General features: G+C 37.5%; 2 protein-coding genes across 2 annotated transcripts; both read right to left on the bottom strand.

The window, feature by feature from the left end:
- Nucleotides 1-992: 992 nt before the first annotated feature.
- On the bottom strand, nucleotides 993-22,024 carry LOC100892214. Its single transcript, XM_030986789.1, has 8 exons — nucleotides 21,653-22,024; nucleotides 7,637-7,890; nucleotides 6,572-6,685; nucleotides 6,017-6,161; nucleotides 5,455-5,556; nucleotides 4,893-4,979; nucleotides 4,335-4,460; nucleotides 993-3,998 (listed from the first exon to the last, which is right to left on the bottom strand). The coding sequence occupies exons 1-8, from the start codon at nucleotides 22,008-22,010 to the stop codon at nucleotides 3,382-3,384; spliced, it is 1,803 nt and encodes a 600-aa protein (XP_030842649.1). The 5' UTR covers nucleotides 22,011-22,024; the 3' UTR covers nucleotides 993-3,381.
- On the bottom strand, nucleotides 22,010-23,174 carry LOC115924678 (serine/threonine-protein phosphatase 6 regulatory ankyrin repeat subunit C-like). Its single transcript, XM_030987404.1, has 2 exons — nucleotides 22,670-23,174; nucleotides 22,010-22,101 (listed from the first exon to the last, which is right to left on the bottom strand). Exons 1-2 carry the CDS (start codon nucleotides 23,172-23,174, stop codon nucleotides 22,010-22,012), a joined length of 597 nt encoding a protein of 198 aa, XP_030843264.1.
- Nucleotides 23,175-24,851: the final 1,677 nt, after the last annotated feature.

Genomic DNA, 24,851 nt, shown 5'->3' with positions numbered 1-24,851 from the left:
TTTGGGCGGTTTATTAAAGGGATAGTTGAGTTCTGTTTTCAGACCGCAAATACCTTCAAAGTGCATGGTTATTGCTCTTATTCTTGTCTATGACATTTCTAGTGCCCTTTTAGAACCTAAAATTGCTATGAATGTAATTTTAGACCCCAATAATTATGTGTGAAATTTAGCCAGTACGATCATACCAATTCAGCTCCACTTTCAAACGAATACGGTGACTGCCTTAATTAATTAATTAAAAATAACAATGCATGAGCCGGCTGGTTTTGCTTAGTATTAACTAACACGAAAATGCCAACAAAAAAGCCAACATCGGCATTGGCTGGAATACGACGTAAAAGGCGCTATTTCGTTTTTTTTTCAACGGCTTTTTCAAATTACCTAATATTTGTGGTGGTACACAATTATATTTATGGATATTTCAGCCGTCTCTGAACGGATTTTGATCAAGCAAAGATGATTTTCTCATTTAAATTGTATGTTCTTTCAAATTTGACACTCAGTTTTTCATTATCTCACAACAAAATTATTTTGTGTAGCGCCCTCTGCAACAGAACTCAACTATCCCTGTAAGCTGTCTACCTCGTTGAGCAAACGGGCAAAGGGACTTAAATTTGCATGCGTGGTCTTTCATACAACAGAGTGCATTGGTAGACCTCAAAGAATGCTATCAAAACGCCTATAATTATATTGTCGTCACAATAATGTTCCCTTGAAAGGTGCGTTTCCCGGCTTTTGTCCTGGTGCTGGCCTAATTTATATGCAACAGAAGTCCTTCGAAGCCCCCTTTTTCATTAATTTATGAATTTATGAATACTATCAAAGAATAATATCAATAGGCCTACGCTTCCCCCCCCCCTCCCCTCCCAGGAAAGGAAAGAAAATCGCTGGCCTTGCATGCAGCATGAACTCATCGAAACCCTCTTGTTTTCATCATCTCAACAACAAAAATCAATCTAACACTTGTGGTTCCTTCTACATGTAGATGCTTTTAAATGTTGAATTTATTTCATTTGATGTGATTTGAGTTGATGCGAATTTATTTCTGTATATAATTATTTACATCACTTTTATATTTACAATCCTGTCAATGTTAGATTTATTACTAGATTTTTTGTATTTGATTGATTTATATACCAACAGCAAAAAAGTACCATTCATTTCATACAACGATATTTCCATGTACAAGAAGAAAAATGATTATCTATATAATGCCTCCAAGTCTTAAAAGAAATCAGTGAATTTAATATCTTTAGCGCAGTACCCGGATGACTGATCAATAATGTTTACGTATTGCTCAATCATCCGTGAACTTCAACTGTCGATATCGATATCACACGAAAACAAAGTCATATTTACCGAGGTAAGTCAAATTTGGTTATTTCGCTAGTGAGCCTGATATCGATAATAATAATAATTTGCTATGGCTTTGTTCTCGCGTGATACAAGAATATATTGCTCTCATAATATTGGACGAGTCAGAGACGAGACCAATATAGTCATAGCCGAGCAATATATTCTGGTATCACACTCAAAGCCATCCGAAATTATATAAATATTGGTTGGTAAAAGGGGCCAGATAATAGCATATGTGCTAGTCGATCCTAACGTCATACATCTAAACAATGTCATTTGTACAAGTTACCTTCAGAAAAACAAAAATACCAACAAAATATTTACCATTACAATCAATACTAAACAAATATAACACTTATACAATGTCTTCCAAGATACAAACTGATAATATGAAATAGAATTTTTCGTACATATACAGACTGATTGATGGGTTTTTAATTCATGATTTGTTCAACAAAATACAGAATCTGACATTAATAGGTAATCTATTCCAAAATTCACCGTACCAAAAAAGACAACGAATATCAACCTTGTGTCATTCCAAATTTCAGGAGACGTAATTTTTCTTCTTCTGTTTGCCTTGTGGAGTAGCTTTACTCTAGAATATCATAGTAATTCAATTCAATTCAATTCAATTCATTTATTTGTTCAACCATCAAAATACATATACATTAAAATAAGTTACATAAAAAATGTTGAGGAACACATTGATGGTTTGGTGACCCCGGAGAAAGCAGGGCTTATAAAAAGGGGCCACCAAATTGAAATACATAAAAAGATAAACAATACTTATACAAAGAAATCTATCAAAATATGAGGCAATTTTTTATTAAACAGATCAAACATGAAAATAGAGATTGATAGATAATCCAAATTATACAAACTTTCATAAATGGAAATACATAAAAAGATCAACAATACCTATACAAAGAAATCTATCAAAATATGAGGCAAATTTTATTAAACATATCAAACATGAAAGTATAGATTGATAGATAATCCAAATTTTACAAACTTAGGATTCGCAATCTTGTAAGTAGCAGAGCTGTAGGAGTTCTCCAATCTCTAAATGCAAACAAGTAAGAACTACAATTTTCTGTGAATACAATATGCTTCTTAATAGGCTAACCTTAAAATGCTCCCCCACACCTATATTCCGCAGGTATTGTGTGGTTTTATTCACGTTTTATATGATAATGTCGAGTAAGCCTAGGAACAAAATGTCGCAATCTAAATAACTCTATAACTTTCTTCGTAAAACACTGATTTACATATTATCATTAACGAATATTATGACTATTCCATGACAGATGTCTATCATAAGTGGCAACATCAACCTATTTAAAATCCTATCCAGCTATTTTCAGTTAACCATTTACACCTTTCTTTTTATTTTTTTTTACTTCTACTACTTAGTAACATGAAATACGTTTTCATTGAATTCATTGTAAGTTTGTTAGCAATAGACCAATTTTCTAGGTATTTTTAATTACTTCATCCACATTAATTTCGTCCTGGTTAAGTGGAAAAATAGGAATTATGTTAGGATCATCGACAAAAAGCAGCAAATTGAAATAATCAGTTACTGATGGCAGATCATTTATCTAGATACAAACAAAGTTGGCCCTAGTACTGATTCTTGTAGAACACCACATCTTATCTTATTCCTTATAGTTTAACCACGTTGAACAACCCGGTTCTGTTACTAAAATAGTCCTTAAACCATGCAAGAGGTAAAACTCGAATGCCATATTACAGAGTTAGCTAGTAGTATATTAAGAATTATGGTGTCAACCGTGCTTTCTTAAATCGATGAATATGCCAAGAGTGAATTTCACTGCTCCGTTCCTGGAAAAGCAATTAATGTAATAATCTTGATGCAGTGCAGCGTATAACCTTAGAGTATACCTTTACTTTACCTTTATATTTTTCGAGCAAATCTAATGATTGTGGTTTTTTAAACCAATTGACAGGCAGTTGGTGGATTACAACAACCATATAATGCTATGTTCACAGGTTGTCTGATTAACGAGCCATAGACCCTGGATTAAAGGGTGACGTGGAACACATTGAACTTGCTCCCTCATCACTGGTGTCTGTGTCATCATCTTCTATTTGATCATTCCGAGGATCAGCTGACTTCGTTTTCTCAAACGCATAGTTCTCGCAGAGCTCTTGGCAATCCCCACGATTCATGCGTTCGAACGCCTTGGCCAAGTCCCCAAGGTTCCGAATCTTCCTTTGAATCTCAGCAAGAACGAGTAGTTCTTCAGTCGGATTCTTGCACTGCTCCAGTGATTGTATGTAGTCTTGAAGTCCAAGCTGATTGGCAAGACCCCTCCAGTCATCAAAAACTGGGCTTTCTCTGTTCAACCGACAACGCAACTCATGCTGTAGCATAGGAGGTACTATGGAAGTAATGGGAACAGGGGGAGAGGCAACAGTATTTCCTTGAGTATTATTCCCTTGGGGATTGTTGATGACCATCTCTCGGACGTAGATATTGACGTTTCCAGAACGCTGATGCACTGGATCTGCTAAAGGTCCTGGAACCAATTCTTGGACAACGTTTGCCGCAAATGCCTGTGGGGCTAAGACTCCCATTGTCTCCTCTGCTGCAGACTCCAATGAATAGTCGGGCACTGTCGATGATGTCGGAGATTAAAACAAATTCGAACAAAAAATGATATGTCGTAAATCAATAACATCGTTCAAATTTCTGAAGAGAGTGTAAAGGAAATAAGTGTAAGTTCCAGCAACTATTTCAGGTAGCCTATACCCACTTATTACACATGGGACGAGTGTAGCATATATAGATTAACGTTTTGCCAAAGGATATCTGTAACATTAAATCAAATGTCAGTAACCATTCACCTTGAAGTTACGATTGATTGAGGAGATAAGATTATTTTCTGGGAGATACAATTGCATTTTGTATTACAGAGCCCAGAACACGGCTTTATCTTTTAAATCCTTACCAACTGTCTGTTTTTCTGTTATCAAGTCATCTGTGACTTGGTAGGCATGTTCACATGACGGTGACTCTATCGATGACGGGGTTAACGGCCTAGGTTTTGTAAGTGCTTCAGTAGGACTACTTCTATCTGAAATAAAGCAACGAAAAAAAAAGCGTTTAGAAAATGATTAAACCACACTCTGACTTGTGCTGTAAAGAACTCTAACTGATCCGATATCATCGCGAGTCTACCCTCGAATTGTATTTTATTACTTTTTTGTATTGACATGATTGAGATAATATCATGGAACATGTAGTTTAGAGATGAAATTGTTCAATTTACAGAGTAAAAATCATACGATGTAAAAATACATCAATAATATAGTAAAGGATATGATTTTAAAAAAAGGCCAATTTCATGAATATCGGCCCCAAAAAGCGGTTCTAATGACCCCCCCCCTTCCCCCAAAAGAAGCACGTGTAGAAAACGAAAGCTAGAAGACCCCACACCATGCTACCCCTACCCCCAAAAGATAATATGTATTCCTCCAGAACCGCTCCTGATAGGACTTAGTCTTACCCTTTGTGTCTGCAGGCTCAGGTGATGGCGAACCTATTGTTTTAAGATGATGCCCGCTTCTTGTCTGCTCTTCGGGGAGCTGAGGTGCTGAAAATGTAATAATCAATCAAATCAGAATAGCAAAAATACAAAGAAGTTTTTCATAGATCTTGCACTCATGAGTACATCGCAAGATTAAAAGCTTCTGTGTGTCTCCTTACAATGTAATTTGTTCGATTTTGTTCAAATTGTCTCACATTTAAGGATATTGTTTCATGTACTTTAAATTATTTTTAATTAACTTTTATTTCCTTACACCCATGAACCTGTTTCTTAGGTGTATTCTGATCTAATGTATGCATTGTGTACCTATGTATGTATTATGTCCTAATGTATTGTTGTTCCTTGTGGATTTGTATCAATGAACTTGAAATTACACTTGAACTTTAACTTCAACTTGTAACAAGCACATCCAATTGAAAGCGTTTATTTTTTTACACACACAAAAGTTTGTGTATGAAACCAACAAACAAAAAACAAAAACAGGAATAATAGTATTAATACTTATTTTGTCTAATCTTACATTTCGATGTTCCCCGTACAACATCAGTTGGTTCAGCTTTGCCTTTGGACGATGCAGTTCCTGTCGGGGTTGATTGGGCAAATGGATTCTCATGCGGCACATCTAAATTGTGAATACATGATTACAACGTGATGAGAAGCGATTAGCCTAAAATAATAATTATTCCAAATTGGAGTCACTTGCCATGGTGCTTTTGCTACACTGAATGAAATGTATAGCATTGCACGTAAAAATAATGTACATAATAAAATACAGGGCTGCCCAATACAAACGGACTTCCAATGATGTGGGTCAAATTCGCTGTTATCAGTAGTAGTAGAATCTTATCGTATACTCGTATAATCGTATAATCTCATGTCTTTCTTACACAACTATTTAAAATGCCTCCCCAAAAAAATGTTTGTGGATGTTATGTTTGTGTTAAATCTGATGTTTTGTCACAGCTTGCCCGAAGCTCAGGCAAATAACCATTCCTAAAACTGCACAAGAATACGCTTTTCTCTGCCAGTGGAAGTCTTTAAGCCACCCCCTACCCCAAAGAAGTTCTTGCCCTTGATATTACCGTTGTACAGTACTTTGAAGGCGATACGCTTCGTGACTTTTTGCTTCAAGATGAACATGACGGGAACTTCAGATGCTTCACGTGGCTGAAGAGAGAACGGCATCCGATGTGTCGTCATGTGGAAGAAAGCACATTCTTCAAGTTCCTAAAGAAATCAGAGATAACCATCAATTAACACCCTACGAAATTATCAATTATTCATTGCATTTTCCCCCGGTCCTCAGCGGAAAAAGATCCCATGTGGCCATGCCTTGAACCATAATTCATGGCCGTGCAGAGGAATTTTTTCTGTTGGGGACCGGAGGAAATTCAATGAATTATTGATAATTTATTGCATTTTTTTTGTTTTGTTTTTATTTGTGGGGGCTGCCCCCTAACCTAACCCTCGCTGTGTACAGTCATGATTCATTGGCAAAGCAATGGCCTCGTAACTGTGAGGACCCAGGATAAAAATATATATATTAGGCTCTACCGAATAAGAAACAGACGATTTGTTTTGTCAGGATAATTTAACTTCGGGGGAAACTACAGCATCAAATATATTGAGATTCTTACCTGTGTTGACACTTCGTGTTCGTTTTCCAGATGTCTGACAAATAGGGGTCCTTGTCCCCAATATACACAGTACTGCTCACCAGAAAAGGCTACCTTGTAGTCTTGTATGGTATTCTGCAAAGGGTTGGACATATATGGATCCATATTGACACAATGATGATGACAATAATAGTAATAACAATAAAAAATAGTTGCAATAATTGCAATAATGCTGTTCTTCAAGAGGGCACTGAAATGTACTGGAGCAATTGCAAGGTATACCCATATACACTCTGGCGGCAATTATGGGTGAATCTTTTATGAGTCTCGAATTGATTATTTACTTCAAGATGCGAAATGTTTATAGGGTTTGAATATTATATCTGTGATTTGTTTTACATTTGTTGTGACCACGTACCCCCCCCCCCTCTGCCCCCCTGCCCCAACCCCTCCTCCCCGTCCGTTCACGAACCCCTCTACTCAGAAAACGTTGCACAAAAAAGTATTGACATCGTAACCACTGGAAGACCGGAGACACCAAAAGAAAGTTATTTCAATGAAGTTAATGAACATAAACATGTAATATAAGTTGCATGGACTTACTTAAGGATTTCCTGCCTATTTTAACATTTATTTAACTCAAATTCTTGTTCACCTAAAATTATGCCGAACTGTTAAAGATGAAGTTGAGTTCTGGTCATGCGATTGCATTGTGAAAGAAACGGTGTGAAATCGACCAGCAAAGGTTGATCATCTAGCATAATAGAATTTGTGTGTAATGCAAGGTTCTGGAATCATCAAAATGATAAGAAATTTGGCAAAGTCTTGGTAAAGTTACAAACACTGTACACAGAAAGATGTATATGGGACTACACGGACACGTGGCGTAAAAACCTAACCCCCCCCGAGTTTTACGAGTTACATGACATATTTAGAATATAAAGGCATTTGAAGAGCCATGCTTTTCAGGGAACATGTCTTATCTGATGTTCTTCCACACTTGCATAATAAGAATGATAACGCTCACAAATTATTTTTCACCTCTTCCCAGAACTCAACCTTCTCTTTTATTCATGATAAATCTACCTCTTTCTTGCCACAGAAGTCGTCTTTAATATCGAGAAAGATGTAGTTCGTGACGTCTCTGGATGTTGACAGGGGAACGTATGGCGTACAGATGAGCCGTTTACCGATGAAGTATCTCCAGAAGTATCTCCCGATAGAGGAGATAATCCACCATTCCGAGAAATGGTCTAAGTACAGAGTAAGGTGATTCTTTGCGACTACACACCGAGCAGCTTTGTCAGAAGCAGGAACTATCCTTGAAAATTCATCAGACCCTTTCAACAAGACACACATAGAAAGAAGGGACCGTGTTAATTTTGTTACGCGGTGAACTGTCAACGCTCAGGGATTTAGTATAACAAAGTAAGGAAAGTATTTTGTGTAAGGTTCGCAGATTGACTGGGAAGCTTTGTTTGAGGGTAATTGTTTATTCATGAGCAATATCGTTAACAAAATGTCAACTGCTATTTGGTGATTGGCTATTAACAAACAATTTCATGTATTAGATCATGTCTAATATTTGTTTGTTTAATTCCTACAATTCCCTACGATCTTTCCACAAGAATGTGGAAAATGGCGGCTGTATGAACTGTGCAACTAATAAGTTATTCAAACACAAAGACTGAAGAAAAAAAATTAAGTGAATTTCTATTCTAATAGAAGTTTATCAAGTAAAACTCAGTGAATACGATCATTCTGAAAGGAATATCAACATTGAAGTGAGGTCATATGATACCAAGAATAGGAGGAAAGGATTAATTTTGTGTGAAGATCTCTGTCATAATTGTGATGGGTTCGTCGTGGCAGTCAGGGGCTCTCTGCACTGTCACAACAAGAGAAAGGAATTTATATGGACATATGGGATATATGGTAAAAGGAAGATCTTACCAGTTCTTCGGGTGTATAGCACAATTTCTGCCTTGTCTGGGTTGGTGGAAATAGCGCTATGCAAGACCGTGACTTCCACCGGAGTTTTAAACTGAAGACCAGGAGGGGATAGCTTGAGCCCAACTGAGATGATAACTTCGTCTTTTTCCAGGTTTAAGTCATGTGGAACGGTTGTCAATGCTTCTGCTGTGATATATTTGGCTCTGTCCACATCGTCTGGTGAAATTGGAACCTTGATGCTGCACTCGTCCAGACTAATATTCATTGTCTCTTTTGTGTTTCTCTTCCTCATGAAACGAGAAATGTCTTGTGTACTGGTACGATATGGATTGTATGTACGGGAGTATGGGGGCATGAAGCCAGGGAAAGCCTCACCACGAAAGGTACTGCGAAGGTAGTCATGGTGGTCCTCTTCATTAGCAAGTTTCCCCGGGTCTGCACCTTTCCTAACAAGGTATTTGACAATATCAAGATGACCCTTGAGTGAAGCTATGTGAAGAGCTGTTATCCCATCTTTATCACCAATTTCGATACCTGCTCCTTTGTTAACGATATACTCGACGACGTCGAGATGGCCTTCTTGAGAAGCACAAAACAAGGGTGTCCTGTCGTTTTTGTCACGTTTGTCAAGCTGTGCCCCTTTCATAACAAGGTATTTAACAACATCAAGATGACCCTGGAATGATACTCTGTGGAGAGCTGTAACCCCATATTTATCACCAATTTTAATGCCTACTCCTTCGTTCACAAGAAACTCGACGACTTCAAGATGGCCTTCTGCGGAAGCCCAATACAAGGGTGTCCTGTCGTTTTTGTCACATTTGTCAAGCTGTGCCCCTTTCCTACCAAGGTATTTGACAACATCAAGATGTCCCTTAAAGGATGCTTTGTGAAGAGCTGTAACCCCATCTTTATCACAAATTTCAATGCCTGCTCCTTCGTTCACAAGAAACTCGACGACTTCATGATGGCCTTCTGCTGAAGCCCAATACAAGGGTGTCCTGTCTTTTTTGTCACATTTGTCAAGCTGTGCCCCTTTCCTACCAAGGTATTTGACAATATCAAGATGACCATTGATTGATGCTCTTTGAAGAGCTGTAACCCCATCTTTATCACCAATTTCAATGCCTGCTCCTTCGTTCACGATATACTCGACAACTTCAAGGTGGCCTTCTTGGGAAGCACAAAACAACGGTGTCCTTTCGCTTTTGTCACATTTGTCAAGCTGTGCCCCTTTCATAACAAGGTATTTGACAATATCAAGATGACCCTTGAATGATGCTCTGTGGAGAGCTGTAACCCCATATTTATCACCATTTTCAATGCCTGCTCCTTCGTTCACAAGAAACTCGACGACTTCAAGATGGCCTTCTGCGGAAGCCCAATACAAGGGTGTCCTGTCGTTTTTGTCACATTTGTCAAGCTGTGCCCCTTTTCTACCAAGGTATTTGACAACATCAAGATGACCATTGAATGATGCTTTATGAAGAGCTGCAACCCCATCTTTATCACCAATTTCAATGTCTGCTCCTTTGTTCACGATATACTCGACGACTTCAATGTGGCCTTTTTGAGAAGCCCACGACAAGGGTGTCCTGCCTTTCTTGTCACATTTGTCAAGCTGTGCCCCTTTTCTAACAAGGTATTCGGCAATATCAAGATGACCATTGAATAATGCTTTATGAAGAGCTGTAACCCCATAATTATCACCAATTTCAATGCCTGCTCCTTTGCTCACGAAATACTCGACGACTTCAAGATGGCCTTCTTGAGAAGCACAAGACAAGGGTGTCCTGTCGGTTTTGTCACATTTGTCTAGCTGTGCCCCTTTCTCAACGAGGTATTTGACAATGTAAAATGACCCTCGAATGATGCTATGTGAAGAGCTGTAAACCCATCTTTGTCACCAATTTCAATATCTGCTCCTTCGTTCATTAACAGCTCTACCACATGAAGATGGCCTATCTTTGAGCATAAGTGAACCGATGTCTGTAGGTTAGCATCGATTACATTCACGTTTGCTCCAAGATTGGTAAGGCATTTAACCGTTTTCAAATGTCCATTTTCCGAAGCAATGTGGAGGGCCGTCTTGCCTGACGCATCCGAGCAGTTTACATCAACTCCTCCCGAATCCTCTGACTTGTCCTCCGAGTCGATTAATGATTGTATCTTCAGGAAGTCTCCTTTTGCTGCTGCTGAAAACAGCGCCATGTTTAACGCAATTCACACCCACAACGTTTTTCTCTTGATGATAATATATCACCGTGCTCTCCAAACACCATGTTTCTTATTGTAATGTGACATTGAACTACTGTGTAAATTAGCCCGTACCCTGTTATACCGATGATATTTGATCTATTCTGAAGGAATACTCAAGCGTGATTATATGAAAGCATTACATAAATTGGACTTTGCATTCAGATCCGTATTCGGCTGTAGAAGTCTGCCTACATTACTGTACTGCGTATTGCGACAATACAGTCGTATTGCCTTGCCATTCCTCTGTATTTATTTGGGCCTGAACTATACCTGGTTTCAGATTAATTTTGCGCGAAACAAAAAGAACATGGCGGATCAATATTTCATTACGCCTCATTCATAACCAGTGCTAGGTTGATTCCCCCTTCCCCACGCACACAAACACACTCACTCAAACACATCGAATACTAAGAAATATGAGAGAAAACAGGAAAAAGAGAGAAAGATGAAAAGGACAGAGGAAAATAAATGAATACAATCTCAACCATCGCTTTTCTTTCAAACTCTACATGTGTAATTCTGTAACCTGCTGATGTAGAGTACTCGCTTCATTGATCTAGAAGTGGCAGAATATAAACCAAATTTGTCAGTATATCTCCATCAATAATAAGCATTATGAGATGCTAACAGAGTGCTAGTCATTCGTCTTTCTCCATGTACATATATTATGTACTTTGCTCAAAATGTATTACTTTCATAATTCTCATATTGAATACATTCTCAGAATTTTGTTTACTAAAAAAAAATGGACTATCATCCTATATCTTGAGAATGAGTTCTAAAAATAAAAAAGACAAATTTTGATTCATGTGTGGTTCAACTAACAGAAGATGCCAGACCGACTAAAGACCGGACACACTATAACATTGCCCCGAATCGCTAAGAATCGGTCGATTTGAAGTCGGTTTGGAGGTATGATTAATACCCCAGTCACACTGGCACACCGGCTTCGTAACGGCCCCAACGATTTCAAACTGACTTATTGTTGGCCTCTGTGGATAATGTAATCGGTGCTCTGCTCTGGTCTGGGTGCACGTGGATGTCTTTGTATTTGATTTGTCGTAGGTACGTAGTACAAGATAAGATTCACTTCTATTTTTCTTTATGGATCTTTTTGGTGGACTATAAATACTTAAATATCACCTTTAATTTTTGTTCCCTTCAGCAGACAATATTATGGTTCGTGATTGTGATTTCACTATCCTCCAAAGACAAGTGTTCCGATTTTATTATTGTTATAGTGATGGATTTTAACAATCTATCCTTTCTTATACTTTTCTTTCCTTAAAGGAAAAAAGAATCAGGGAAAAAAACAAAAGATCCCAGATATTTCAGATATTTTCTGAGTGCAAGGATAAATATGCAGATATTATTTTGCAAGAAATATATGGAGTTTAATGTGGGATGGAAGTTTGTCATTTAAGTCATGGTACTTTACACAGTAACGGTGTTCTTGTGTTGATTAATTCACATTTAGATTTGAAGGTTCTTTCTTTAATGTTAGACCAATTTCAGAGATATATTCCGATGAAAGATATTCAACAGGATTTAGAAATTATGATACTTGCAAATGTATATCTACAAGTACGAGGAAAGGTGTTACAAAGGCTAGAGTTTTTGCCTGAATTTGAAAAGAGATTCGAATGATACGGGTAGGGGGAATGAGATACTTATTATAGGAGGATATTTTATTATGACAAGTAGTCTGATATCGGTTTAATTTATATTGTTGAGATATAAGTTGAGAAAGGATTGGTCACACATAAACATCAACAATTAAATTGGTCTGAGTAGAATTATTTGTAGACCAGTTCGTAAATAGCACATAGTTCAAATCACCTCAAACATTCTCAGATATCTAACTTCTGTACAAAGTAACCTAAGTCTGCCCATATCAAATTGTATACAAACTGGTGTACTGGATCCGTGAAAGTCGTTGCTGAAGGTTCATTTGTGGGTTCATCTGTTGGTTGAAATACCCTAGCTATACCTTTAATACAGTATTCCGAAAATCAGAAGTTTTCAGAATATCACCCAAACATGTATTTCTTTGTGGAATGAAATATATATTGCCCCTAGAATGTTCAAAACCCTGTGGCGCTGAATTTTTTTAAATCATTGCCAAGAATTGGGTAATTCTCTAACACAACCAGCAGCTACCTACCTGCAATTAAATTCTAAGAGCGTATACTGATTAGCGTTCACTTTATTGTCAAATACACACACGCATGATACATGTAATAATCTCAGCAATTTATTCTCTTTCTGCCAAAATTATTTGTGTATGAAACCCTTGACTGATGAAGCATTGAGAGCTCTACAGAGTGAGTCAGAAAAATTGTCCCACTTTTTAAAAGTTGTATTGTTTGAGGTATGAATATTTAATCGTGGATTTCATGATATATCTTGATAGAGTTATCCTCCCAGTACATTAAGGTACCATTTTCATTTGAATGTCTTCATGCATGACTGAACATCAGACATTGTTTACAAGACTGCCAGATCTCACTTGCGCCAAGTAGCAAGGTGAGGAATAATATAGTGTTTTGAACACAGACTGCCAGACAGACAAGACCCACCCAAACTGTTACTTTTTGACGGGAATTCTACCTCTTGTACGGAAAGTTGAGTGGCGGCTGTCCTCTTGGTGCGTATTGGCGGATGTTGTGCTTCATGATGATGATGATGATGATGAAGATTAAGATGATGACAATGATGGTGATGATGATGACATGATGGTGGTAGTGAATTTGTACTAAATTGAAATATTGTCAGGGCTATGCCACTTAAACATTCAACGATCTTGATAAAAATCATTGCTTAATCAGAAAAGGGGAAATTATAAAACAACTGTCACGGTGTGTGCGTGTGGGTTTGCGTGTGCGTGCGTGTGTTTCTGTCTGTCTGACTGTCTTTGTTCAATGCACTGTTTTATTCCTCACCCGGTAACTTGGCGCAAGTGAGATCTGGCAGTCTTGTAAAGATTGTCTGATGTTCAGTCATGCATGCAGAGATTCAAATGAAAATGGTACCTAAATGTACTAGGAGAATAACTCTATCAAGACATATCATGAAACCCATGATTAAATATTCATACTTCAAACATTACAACTTGTACAAAGTGGGACATTTTTTCTGACTCACTCTGTATAGGACCGCGTTCCAGTCAATGCCCTTTTTGAATGACTGGTATTCTAACGTCATTGGGTGTGCAAATATGTCATTTCTTTTCAAACTGAGATTCTCACAATATATTCAATTTAATTCGATTCAATTTATTTCAAACACAAATGAAAATACGTATCATATAAAATATATAATGTAATATGCTATCCATAATACATTGTATGTAGGAGTGCCCCATGGAAGAAGGCACTAAGGAGAAAAACAGAAAATCCTGATATTTTTGTACACAACAAACGAAAGAATTGTCCACGAATACATCACAATCCATTGACCCAATTGCCAATTTGAGATTCGCATATAGATTTAGAGATATCATTTTTTCAAACATTCATAACTGCTTTATTATTTGACCGATTTATTCAAACGTTTGCAATCATCAGTTTCTTTTTTGTTTGCTTTCACACAAAATTAATGAACTTTATAACAAAGGAGCGCCTATCATACCTATCTACAACGAATATCATCATGATATACATAAAAGTTCAATTAATCCAATGCAATTAAATATATATATGTACATAAAGTATACATAAACAGTTTGATAAGTATAAAGAAGAATAAACGTCGAATAAAGGTAACATAAAAGACGAACCCCTTTGTAATAAACGTTTGAATGAGAAGGGTCTCACGCAAAACGTAATAATGTTCAGTTTTTATGAGGGATCCCCTTTATTCCCCGCTATTTGTCAAGTTGTGTTAGTTTAATTAAATGCAAAGAATGCTTTCAAAGAATTAACACCTCTGGTTCCTTCTAGATACTTCAAATGTTGAATTCATTTAATTTGATGTGTTTTGAATTGATGTTAATACATTTCCATGTACATGTACATCACTTTTATGGTTACAATCCTGTCAATGTTTATTATTTTTTTCATTAGATTTTTGTATTAATTGATTTATTTACAAACAGCAAATAAGGACTATTCATTTCATACAACAATATTTATATGTACAACAAGAGAAAATATTGGTCGGTAAATTGGGCGGATAATAGCATATGTGCTAGTCGACCCTAACGCCTTATACACAGCTCAACAATGTATTTTGTACAAGTAACCTTCAGAAAACAAAACAAAAACAGAAATTGATTTTACTATTGCAATCAATACCGGTACTATGAAAATATATAACTTTAACAATGTCTTACAATATACAAAATGATAATACGAAATATAATTTTTCTACACATACAGACTATTTGCATTGATTTTTTATTCATGATTTGTTCAACAAATGTGTTGTAACAGAATCTGACATTATAGGTAATCAAGTAACTAACCACAAGAGACAATGGAGATCGACCATGTGTCGTTCTAAATTTTAGCAGACGTAATTGTTCACCTTCTGTTTGCCCTGTGGAGTAGCTATACTTTAGAATATCACAGTAATCTATCAAAATATGAGACAAACTTTTATTAAACAGATCAAACATGAAAGTAGTTGAGCTGTATGAGTAATTCACTCTCTAAATGAAAAAAGCACGAACTGCTATTTTCTGTGAATACAATATGCTTCTTAATAGGCTAACCTTATGTTGATTCCCCACACCTGTGTGGTTTTATCCACGTTTTATATGATAATGGATACTGTCAAAGTACGCCTAGGAACGAAATGTTGCAATCCTGATACACTGATTTACATAACGAATATGACTATTCCATGGAAGATTTCTATCATAAGTGGTAACATCAACCGCTTGGATTTCCTCTCCAGCTATGTTCAGTTTACCCTTTATATCTATTTTTACAATTTTCCATGTGTTGTTCATTACTTCATCCATATTAATATCGCCCTGGTGAGCTAGAAAAGTATGAATTATATTAGAATCATCGGCAAACAGCCGCAAATTAAAATAATCAGTTACTGATGGCAGTCTTGGCAGATTATTTATATAGATACAAACAGAGTTGGCCCTAGCACTGATCATTGTGAAACACCATATATTATCTTTTTCCTTATAGATAACGTTTGACCACATTGAACAATCTGGATCTTTATTAAACTCGAATGCCATAATTAAAAAGTTTAGCTAGCAGTACATTAAGATTAATGATGTCAAAATTGCTTTCTTAAAATCGATGAATATGCCAAGAGTGAATCTCAATTCTTCGTTCCTGTAAACGCAATCGATGTAATAATATTGATGCAGCGTAGCATATAAGAGGGTAAAAATTTACACACTACTAGGTAAGTGTACTCAAAATTGAATAAGTTTTACGCAATATTGGGAAGTAATATACCCAATAAACATGCATATTTCCTCTTTAAGCAATGTTTAGTGATTTTTATAGGCCTGAATTGTTCTAATATTTTAACCCGACGCTGGATTTAGACCTTTGTCAAAAAAGTGGTTCAAAAAGGAAATAGGTCTAAGATTTAAGTTTTATTTTAAACATGATATTTCCCTCTAGATATGGCTTAAATGATTAGGCGAATACGAACCTTAGACTATACATTTTCTTTATCTTTACATTTTTCGAGCAAATCTAATGATTGTGGTTTCTTAAACCAAATGACAGGCAGTTGGTGGATTACAACAACCATATAATGCTATTTTCACAGGTTGTATGATTAACGAGCCATAGACCCTGGATTAAAGGGTGATGTGGAACACATTGATCCTGTTCCCTAATCATTGATGTCAGTGTCATCATCTTCCATTTGATCCTTCCGAGGATCAGCTGTCTTTGTTCTCTCAAACGCATAGTTCTCGCAGAGCTCTTGGCAATCCCCACGATTCATGCGTTCGAACGCCTTGGCCAAGTCCCCAAGGTTCTGAATCTTCTTTTGACTCTCAGCAAGAACGAGTAGTTCTTCAGTCGGATTCTTGCACTGCTCCAGTGATTGTATGTAGTCTCCAAGTCCCAGCTCACTGGCAAGACCCCTCCAGTCATCAAAAACTGGGCTTTCTCTGTCCAACCGGCAACGCAACTCATGCTGTAGCCTAGGAGGTACTATGGAAGTAATGGGAACAGGGGGAGAGGCAACAGTATTTCCTTGAGTATTATTCAATTGGACCTGTTGGAAGCTGAAATAGAAGTTTCCAGAACGCTGGTGCATTTGATCTTCTGAAAATTTTGGACCCAATTCTTTGAAAACGTCTTTCGCCAATGCTGGTAGGGCTAAGACTCCCATTGTACCCTCTGCTGCAGACTTTACCGGATGGACGGGCACTGGCGATGATGTCAGAGCTTAAAACAAAACGAACAAAAGATGATATGACGTAAATCAATTACATCGTTCAAATTTCCGAAGAGCATGTGCCGGAAATAAGCGTATATCACAATATATGCGCTCCTAAAGGACTAGAATATTATTACCCCGGTCAAGTTCCAGCGACCTTTTCAGGTAGCCTACCCACTAATTATTAGGATGTTAATTCGTACGTTAATATCTTTAGCGTAAAATTAAGTGTCAGTAAATATTCATCTTAAATTTACGATTGATTGAGGAGATAAGACTAATTTTTGTGAGATACAATAAAATTGACATTTGTGTTGTTACCGAGCCCAGAACACGACTTTATCTTTCAGCTCCTTACCGATTGCTCCTGTCTCTGTAACCAAATCATGTGTGGCTTCGTAGGCATGTTCAATTGACGGTGACTCTACCGATGGTGGAGTAAACGGCCCAGGTCTTGTAAAGACATCAGCATGACTACTTCTGTCTGAAATAAAGCAACGTAAAAAAAAGGTTTTAGAAAATGATTAAAACCAGACTTTGACCTGTGCTGTGGAGAACTCTGACTGATCCGTTATCTATCGCATGTTGACCCTCGAATTATATTGTATGATTTTGGTTTATTGACATCAATGAGATGATATCATGGAACATGAAGCAAAAATTGTTCAGTTGAAAGAGTAAATATTATACGGATTAGAAAAACATTGATAATACATTACAGGATATTCAAAACAAAAGGCCAATTACAAGAATATAGGCCGTAGTAGCGGTTCTAGAGCTTCCCTCTCCCCCCCCCAAAAAAAAAGCACATGTAGAAAACGAATGCTAGAAGACCCCACCTCCTACACCCCCCTGTGCCCCCTCTCAAATAACTATATATGTATTCCCCCAGAACCGCTCCTGATAGGACATAGTCTTACCCTTTGTGTTTGCAGGCTCAGGTGATGTTGAACCTATCGTTTCAAGATGATGATGCTCGCTTCTCGTCTGCTCTTCGGGGAGCTGAGATGCTGATGATGCAATAATCAATCACAATCAAATCAGAATAGCACAAATACATGGTTAGTTGTTCGATTTCGTTTCAATCGTCTCTTTACAATAAGGAAATTGCTTCATATAACAAGCTCGCCGAAATTCCATGAATGCGTGTTATTTTTACACTCGTTTTTCACTTGTATACCCGTGACGCTTTCGTGAAACGATGCCCTGCATACCAAAGGTTTGTGTATGAAAAAAAACAAAAACAAACAAACAGAAAAGGCAAAAAAAGTATTAATACTAATTTTTCTAATCTTACATTTGGATGTTCCCCGTCCAACATCAGATGGTTCAGCTTTGCCTTTGCACGATGCAGTTCCTGTCGGGGTTGATTGGGCAATTGGATTCTCATGCATCACATCTAAATTGTGAATGTATTATACCAACGTGATTAGAAGCAATTAGCCTAAAATGATTAGTATTCCAAATTCGACTCTCTTGCCATGTTGCTATTATTCACTAAATGATTGCACCTAAAAATAATGTATATATATTATATATATAATTATATAGAAATAATAATTAAAACAATTCTAGAAATAAAAGTCCTTAAAGTTCTCTTCTTCATTGTGACCGGCTTCATTTTCATTTCAAGTGTCTTAATTATTATTAATGAATAGACACAAACAGGGTGGCCCAATATAAACGGAATATCAAACTATCAATGATGTCGGGTCAAATTCACTGGTACAAGCAGTAATATAATCTCTTCACATGAAAAAATGATACCAGGATCGACGAAACTGGTAAAAAGTTTAATTTTGTTTTCGTGAGCATTACATCTGGTATCAATAAAAATGCGTTTTTTAAATTCGTATGATATCATGTCTTTACTACACAAGTCATTGAAAAGAAATAAAGTTTGTGGAAAGTAATTTTTGTGTTAAATCTGATGTTTTGTCACAGCTTGTTCGAAGCTCAGGCAAATAACCATTCCTGAAACTGCACAAGAATACGACCTTCTCTGCCAGCACTGCCAGTGGAAGTCTTTAAGCCCCCCCCCCCCCCACCCCTCCCTCCCCCCAAAGGAATCCATGCTCTTGACATTACCGTTGTACTGTACTGGAAAGGTGATCTTCTTCGTGATTTTTTGCTTCAAGATGAGAGTGACGAGAACTCCGGATACTATTTGTTCACGTGGCTGAAGAGTGAACGGCATCCGATGGGTCGTCATGTCAAAGAAAGCACATTCTTCAAGTTCCTAAGGAAATCAGAGATAACCATTAATTAATATCCTACGAAGTTATAGGGAACGGTGCCATTGTCGTAATTTAAATGTTATATCATGAATCATGACCCATGTTTGAATCGAGTTTCCTGAAATTATATTATAATGAGATGGTGTTGTGCAATGAACAGTATGCTAAGGTGGAAAGTTCATCAGTTCGATATCGCTTTAAGAAAGCTCTATTTCTTTGGTAATGTAAAAGATATATATATTAAGACCTGCAGAATAGGTAACGGATGATTTGTTTGTCAGGAAAATTTTCTTCGGGGAAAACAACAGTAACAATTATATTGGGATTGTTACCTCTTTTGACACTTCCTCTTTGTTTTCCAGATGTCTGACAGAAAGGGGTCCTTTCCCCCAATATACACAGTACTGCTCACCAAGAAAGGCTACCTGGTAGTCTCGTATGGTATCCTGCAAAAGGTTGAACATATATGAATCAATTTGAAAGAATGATAATGACAATAATAGTAATTATAATAATAATAATAGTTGCAATAATTGCACTGAATATACACTAAATATTTACTTCAAGTGTTTGCTATACAAACAAAAAAAAATTATTATATATCTTAGTTGCATGGACTTACTAAAGGATTTCCTGTACAATTAAACTTTCATTTAAATTCAATAAATGTTAAAAATGGACTTCAAATTCTTATTCAGCTAAAACTATACCGAACCGTTAATTTGTGATAAATATACCTCTTTCATGCCACAGAAGTCGTCTTTAATGACGAGATAGATGCGGTTTAACACATCTCTGTATGTTGATAGCGGAACGTAAGGCGTACAGATGAGCCGTTTACCGATGAAGTATCTCCTGATTAAGGAGATAATCCACCATTCCGAGAAATGGTCTAAGTACAGAGTAAGGTGATTCTTTGCGACTACACATCGAGCAGCTTTGTCAGAAGCAGGAACTATCCTTGCAAATTCATCAGACTCTGTCAAGAAAACAAAAAAGGGGACCGTGTTTATTTGTTACGCAGTGAACTGTCATACTCTGGGATTTACTTTCACAAATAAAGAAAGCAAGTATTTTTCTGCAAGTTTTGCAGGGTGGAGACATCGGTAGGCAAGGTCGGGCTCCGGATGAATTCAGGCAAAACCAAGTTCATGTCATTCAATCACAGGGGGATCATCACTATAAAAACAAATGATGAAACTCAGTTGGAGAAAGTACCTGATTTCAAGTACCTGGGAGCACTGATGGTGAGCACAGAAAAAGATGTGAAAGCTCGTAAGTCAGCAGCATGGAGAGCGTGTAGCAAGCTTGGAAGAATCTGGAAATCTTCTCTTCCTAGGCAGTTCAAACAACGTTTGTTTGTTGCTACAGTTGAATCTGTGCTTCTATACGGCTGCGAAGCATGGGCAGTTACAACAAAGCTGGCAAAAGAATTAGATGGTTGCTACACCAGACCTCTTAGGACAGCATTTAACGTGCACTGGAGCCAGCATATAACCAATAAGGAGCTGTACGGGAATCTACCAAAAGTATCAGAAAAGATCAGGGAAAGAAGACTACGCTTTGCAGGCCACAGCTGTAGGAACATCAATGAACCAATATCTCAGCTTTTACTCTGGAAGCCTAAACACGGGAAGAAGAAACCTGGAAGACCTCATCTTACTTATACAGACTTACTCAAGAAGGATACGGGACTTGAACTGTCAGAGATAAAAGCAGCCATGCTGGACAGGAATGTGTGGATGGCCATCACAGCTCGGGCAGTTGACCCGACTTAAGCAAAGTAAGCAAGTAAGCAAAGTTTGCGGGTTTTCTGGGGAGCCTTGTTGGAGAGTCATTGTTTTACTCATGAACAATGACATTACAAAATGACAATTGCTTTTTGGTGATTGGCTATTAACAACATGTTTTATGCATTAAATCATTCTCATAATTCCCTTCGATCTTTCCACACGAATCCTGAAAACAGCGGCTGTATATAAACTGTGCGATTTATAAGTTATTTAAACACAAAGACTGAAACAATTTTTCTTTAAGTGAATTTCTATTCTAATAGAATTTGATCATGTAAAACTTAGTGAATAAGAACATTCTCAGAGGAATATCAACGTCGAAGTGAGGTCATGTGATACCAAGAAAAGTAGGGAAGAATTAATTTTGTGTGAAGATCTCTGTCATAATTGTGATGAGGTCGTCGTGGTAGTCAGGGGCTCTCTGCACTGTCACAACGAGAGAACGGAATTTATATGGAAATATGGGATCTATGGTAAAAGGTAGATCTTACCAGTCCTTCGGGTGTATAGCACAATTTCTGCCTTGTCTGGGTTGGTGAAAATAGCGCTATGCGAGACCGTGACTTCCACCGGAGTTTTAAACTGAAGACCAGGAGGGGATAGCTTGAGCCCAACTGAGATGATAACTTCGTCTTTTTCCAGGTTTAAGTCAGGTGGAATGGTTGTCAATGCTTCTGCTGTGATATATTTGGCTCTGTCCACATCGTCTGGTGAAATTGGAACCTTGATGCTGTACTCGTCCAGACTTATAATCTTTGTCTCTTCTGTGATACTCTTCCTCGAGGAGCTAGAGCTGTCTTGTTTACTGGTAAGATATGGATCGTATGTTGGGGAGTATGGGCGGGTCATTAAGCTAGGGAGAGCCTTACTACCGAACGTACTGCGAAGGTAGTCATAGTGGTCCTCTTCATTAGCAAGTATCCCCGGGTCTGCACCTTTACTAACAAGGTATTTGACAATATCAAGATGACCATTGAATGATGCTCTGTGGAGAGCTGTAACCCCATCTTTATTACCAATTTCAATGCATGCTCCTTCGTTCACAAGAAACTCGACGACTTCAAGATGGCCTTTTTGGGAAGCACAAGACAAGGGTGTCCTGTCGTTTTTGTTACATTTGTTAAGCTGTGCCCCTTTCCTAACAAGGTATTTGACAATATCAAGATGACCCTTGAAGGATGCAATGTGAAGAGCTGTATACCCATCTTTATCACCAATTTCAATGCCTGCTCCCTTGTTCACGATGTACTGGACGACTTTAAAATGGCCTTCTTGAGAAGCACAATACAAGGGGGTCCTGTCGGTTTTGTCACATTTGTCAAGTTGAGACCCTTTACTAACAAGGTATTTGACAATGTCAAGGCGTCCGCCAAATGAAGCCAAAGTAAGTGCGGTCCAACCATCGTCAGTGCTCCTATCCACTTCTGCTCCTTGACTGGTTAGATATTTCACTACATCAATATCACCAGTTTGTGATGCAGTATGTAGAGCTGAATATCCATCTTTACCACATGTGTTAATGTTGGCTCCTTCTGTCAAAAGGTAATCTGCAATATCAAGATGGCCACTGTCTAAAGCAAGGTGTAGAGGTGTCCAGTAATCATTACCAAGTCTCTCCAGCTCTGCCCCTTTAGTAACAAGGTATTTGACAACATCAATATGACCATTGAATGATGCTACGTGAAGAGCTGTAAACCCATCTTTGTCACCAATTTCAATATCTGCTCCTTCGTTCACTAACATCTGTACCACATGAAGATGGCCTTTCTTCGAGCATAAATGAACCGATGTTTGTAGGTTAGCATCGATCACATTCACTTTTGCTCCATGGTGGGTGAGGCATTTAACCGTTTGCAAATGTCCGTTTTCCGAAGCAATGTGAAGGGGTGTTTTGCCAGATGCATTCGTGCAGTTTACATCAACTCCTCCCGAATCCTCTGACTTGTCTTCCGAGTCGATTAATGATTGTATCTTCAGGAAGTCTCCATTTGCTGCTGCTGAAAAGAGCGCCATGTTTAACGTAATTCACACCCACAACGTTTTTCTCTCTATGATATTACCGTGCTCTCCAAACACCATGTTACTTATTGTAATGTGACATTAAACTACTGTGTAAATTAGCCCGTACCCTTTAGTAGCGATGATATTTGGTCTATTCTGAAGGAACGCTCAAGCGTGATTATATGAAAGCAATACATAAATTGGACTTTGCATTCAGTTCTGTATTCGGCTTTAGAAGTCTGCCTACATTACTGTACTGCGTTCTGCTACAATACAGTTCTATTGCCTTGCAATTTCTCTTTATTTGTTGTTTATTGGGGGGGGGGGGCTGAAATAAACCTGGTTTTAGATCTGCGCGATAGAAAAAGAACATGGCGGATCAATATTTCATTACGACTCATCCATAACCAATGCTAGGTTGACCTGCCCCCCCCCCTCCCCACGCACACAAACACACACACTCAGACACATCGAATACTAAGAAATATGAGAGAAAACAGGGAAAAGAGAGAAAGATAAAAGGGACAGAGAAAGGAAAAGGAATACGATCTCTACTATCGCTTTTCATTAACACTCTACATGTGTAATGCTGTAAACTGCTGATGTAGAGTACTCGCTTCATTTCTCTAGAATTTATGTCCAAATTTGATAGTGTATCGCCACCAATTAAGCATTAAAAGATGCTAACGAAGTGCCAATTATTCGCCTCTCTCCATGTACATATGCACTTCATACTTTGGTCAAAATGCATAACTTTCATAATTCTCATATTGAATACATTCTCAGAAATCTTTTAGTAAAAAGAGGATGAACTAACATCTTCGCTCTTTAAAATAAGTTTTACATATGAAATAGAGAAATTTCGATTCACGGGTAGTTCAACTGACAGAAGATACAAGACCGACAACAGACCGGAGACACAATTACATTGCTCCAACTCGCTGAGAATCGGTCCCTCAGTCACACTGGCAAACCGACTTCGCACCGACTCCAAAAAGTTCAAACTGACCTATTTTGTTTGGCCTCTGTGGATAATATAATCGGTTGTCTGGTCTGGTCTGGATGTATTTGTATTTGATTTGTCGTAGTATTACAAAAACATGGTTCACTTCAATTTTCTTCATGGATTTTCTTCTGGAGACTATAAATATTTAAATATCACCTTTATTTTTTTGTTCCATTCAGCAGACAATATTATGGTTCGTGATTGTGATGTCACTGTCCTCCAAAGAGAAGTGTTCCGAATTTGTTATTGTTATAGTGATGGATTTTAACAATCTATCCTTTCTTATACTTTTCTTTCCTTCCTTAAAGGAAAAAGAAATCAGGGAAAAGAACAAATGATCCCTGATATTTTCTGAGTGCAAAGATAAATATGCAGATATTATGTTGTAAGAAATATATGGAGTTTAATGTGAGATGGAAGTTGTCATTTAAGTCCTGGTACTTTACACAGAATAGGTGTTCTTGGGTTGATTAATTCACATTTAGATTTGAAGGTTCTTTCTTTAGTTTCAGATCAAATTGGAAAATACATTCCAATGAAAGATATTTAACAGGATTTAGAAATTATGATACATTGCAAATGTATATTTTCCAGTACGAGGAAAGGTGTTTAAAATGCTAGAGTTTTTGATGAATTTGAAAAGAGATTTGGATAATACGGGTAGGGGGAATGAGAAAAGTATA

This window comes from Strongylocentrotus purpuratus, unplaced genomic scaffold (assembly GCF_000002235.5).
Source record: "Strongylocentrotus purpuratus isolate Spur 01 unplaced genomic scaffold, Spur_5.0 spur5_scaffold_16, whole genome shotgun sequence".
In the NCBI taxonomy this organism is placed as follows: Eukaryota; Metazoa; Echinodermata; class Echinoidea; order Camarodonta; family Strongylocentrotidae; genus Strongylocentrotus; species Strongylocentrotus purpuratus.
Note: the sequence above shows the minus strand (reverse complement) of the source record. Positions and strands in the feature narration are given on the sequence as shown.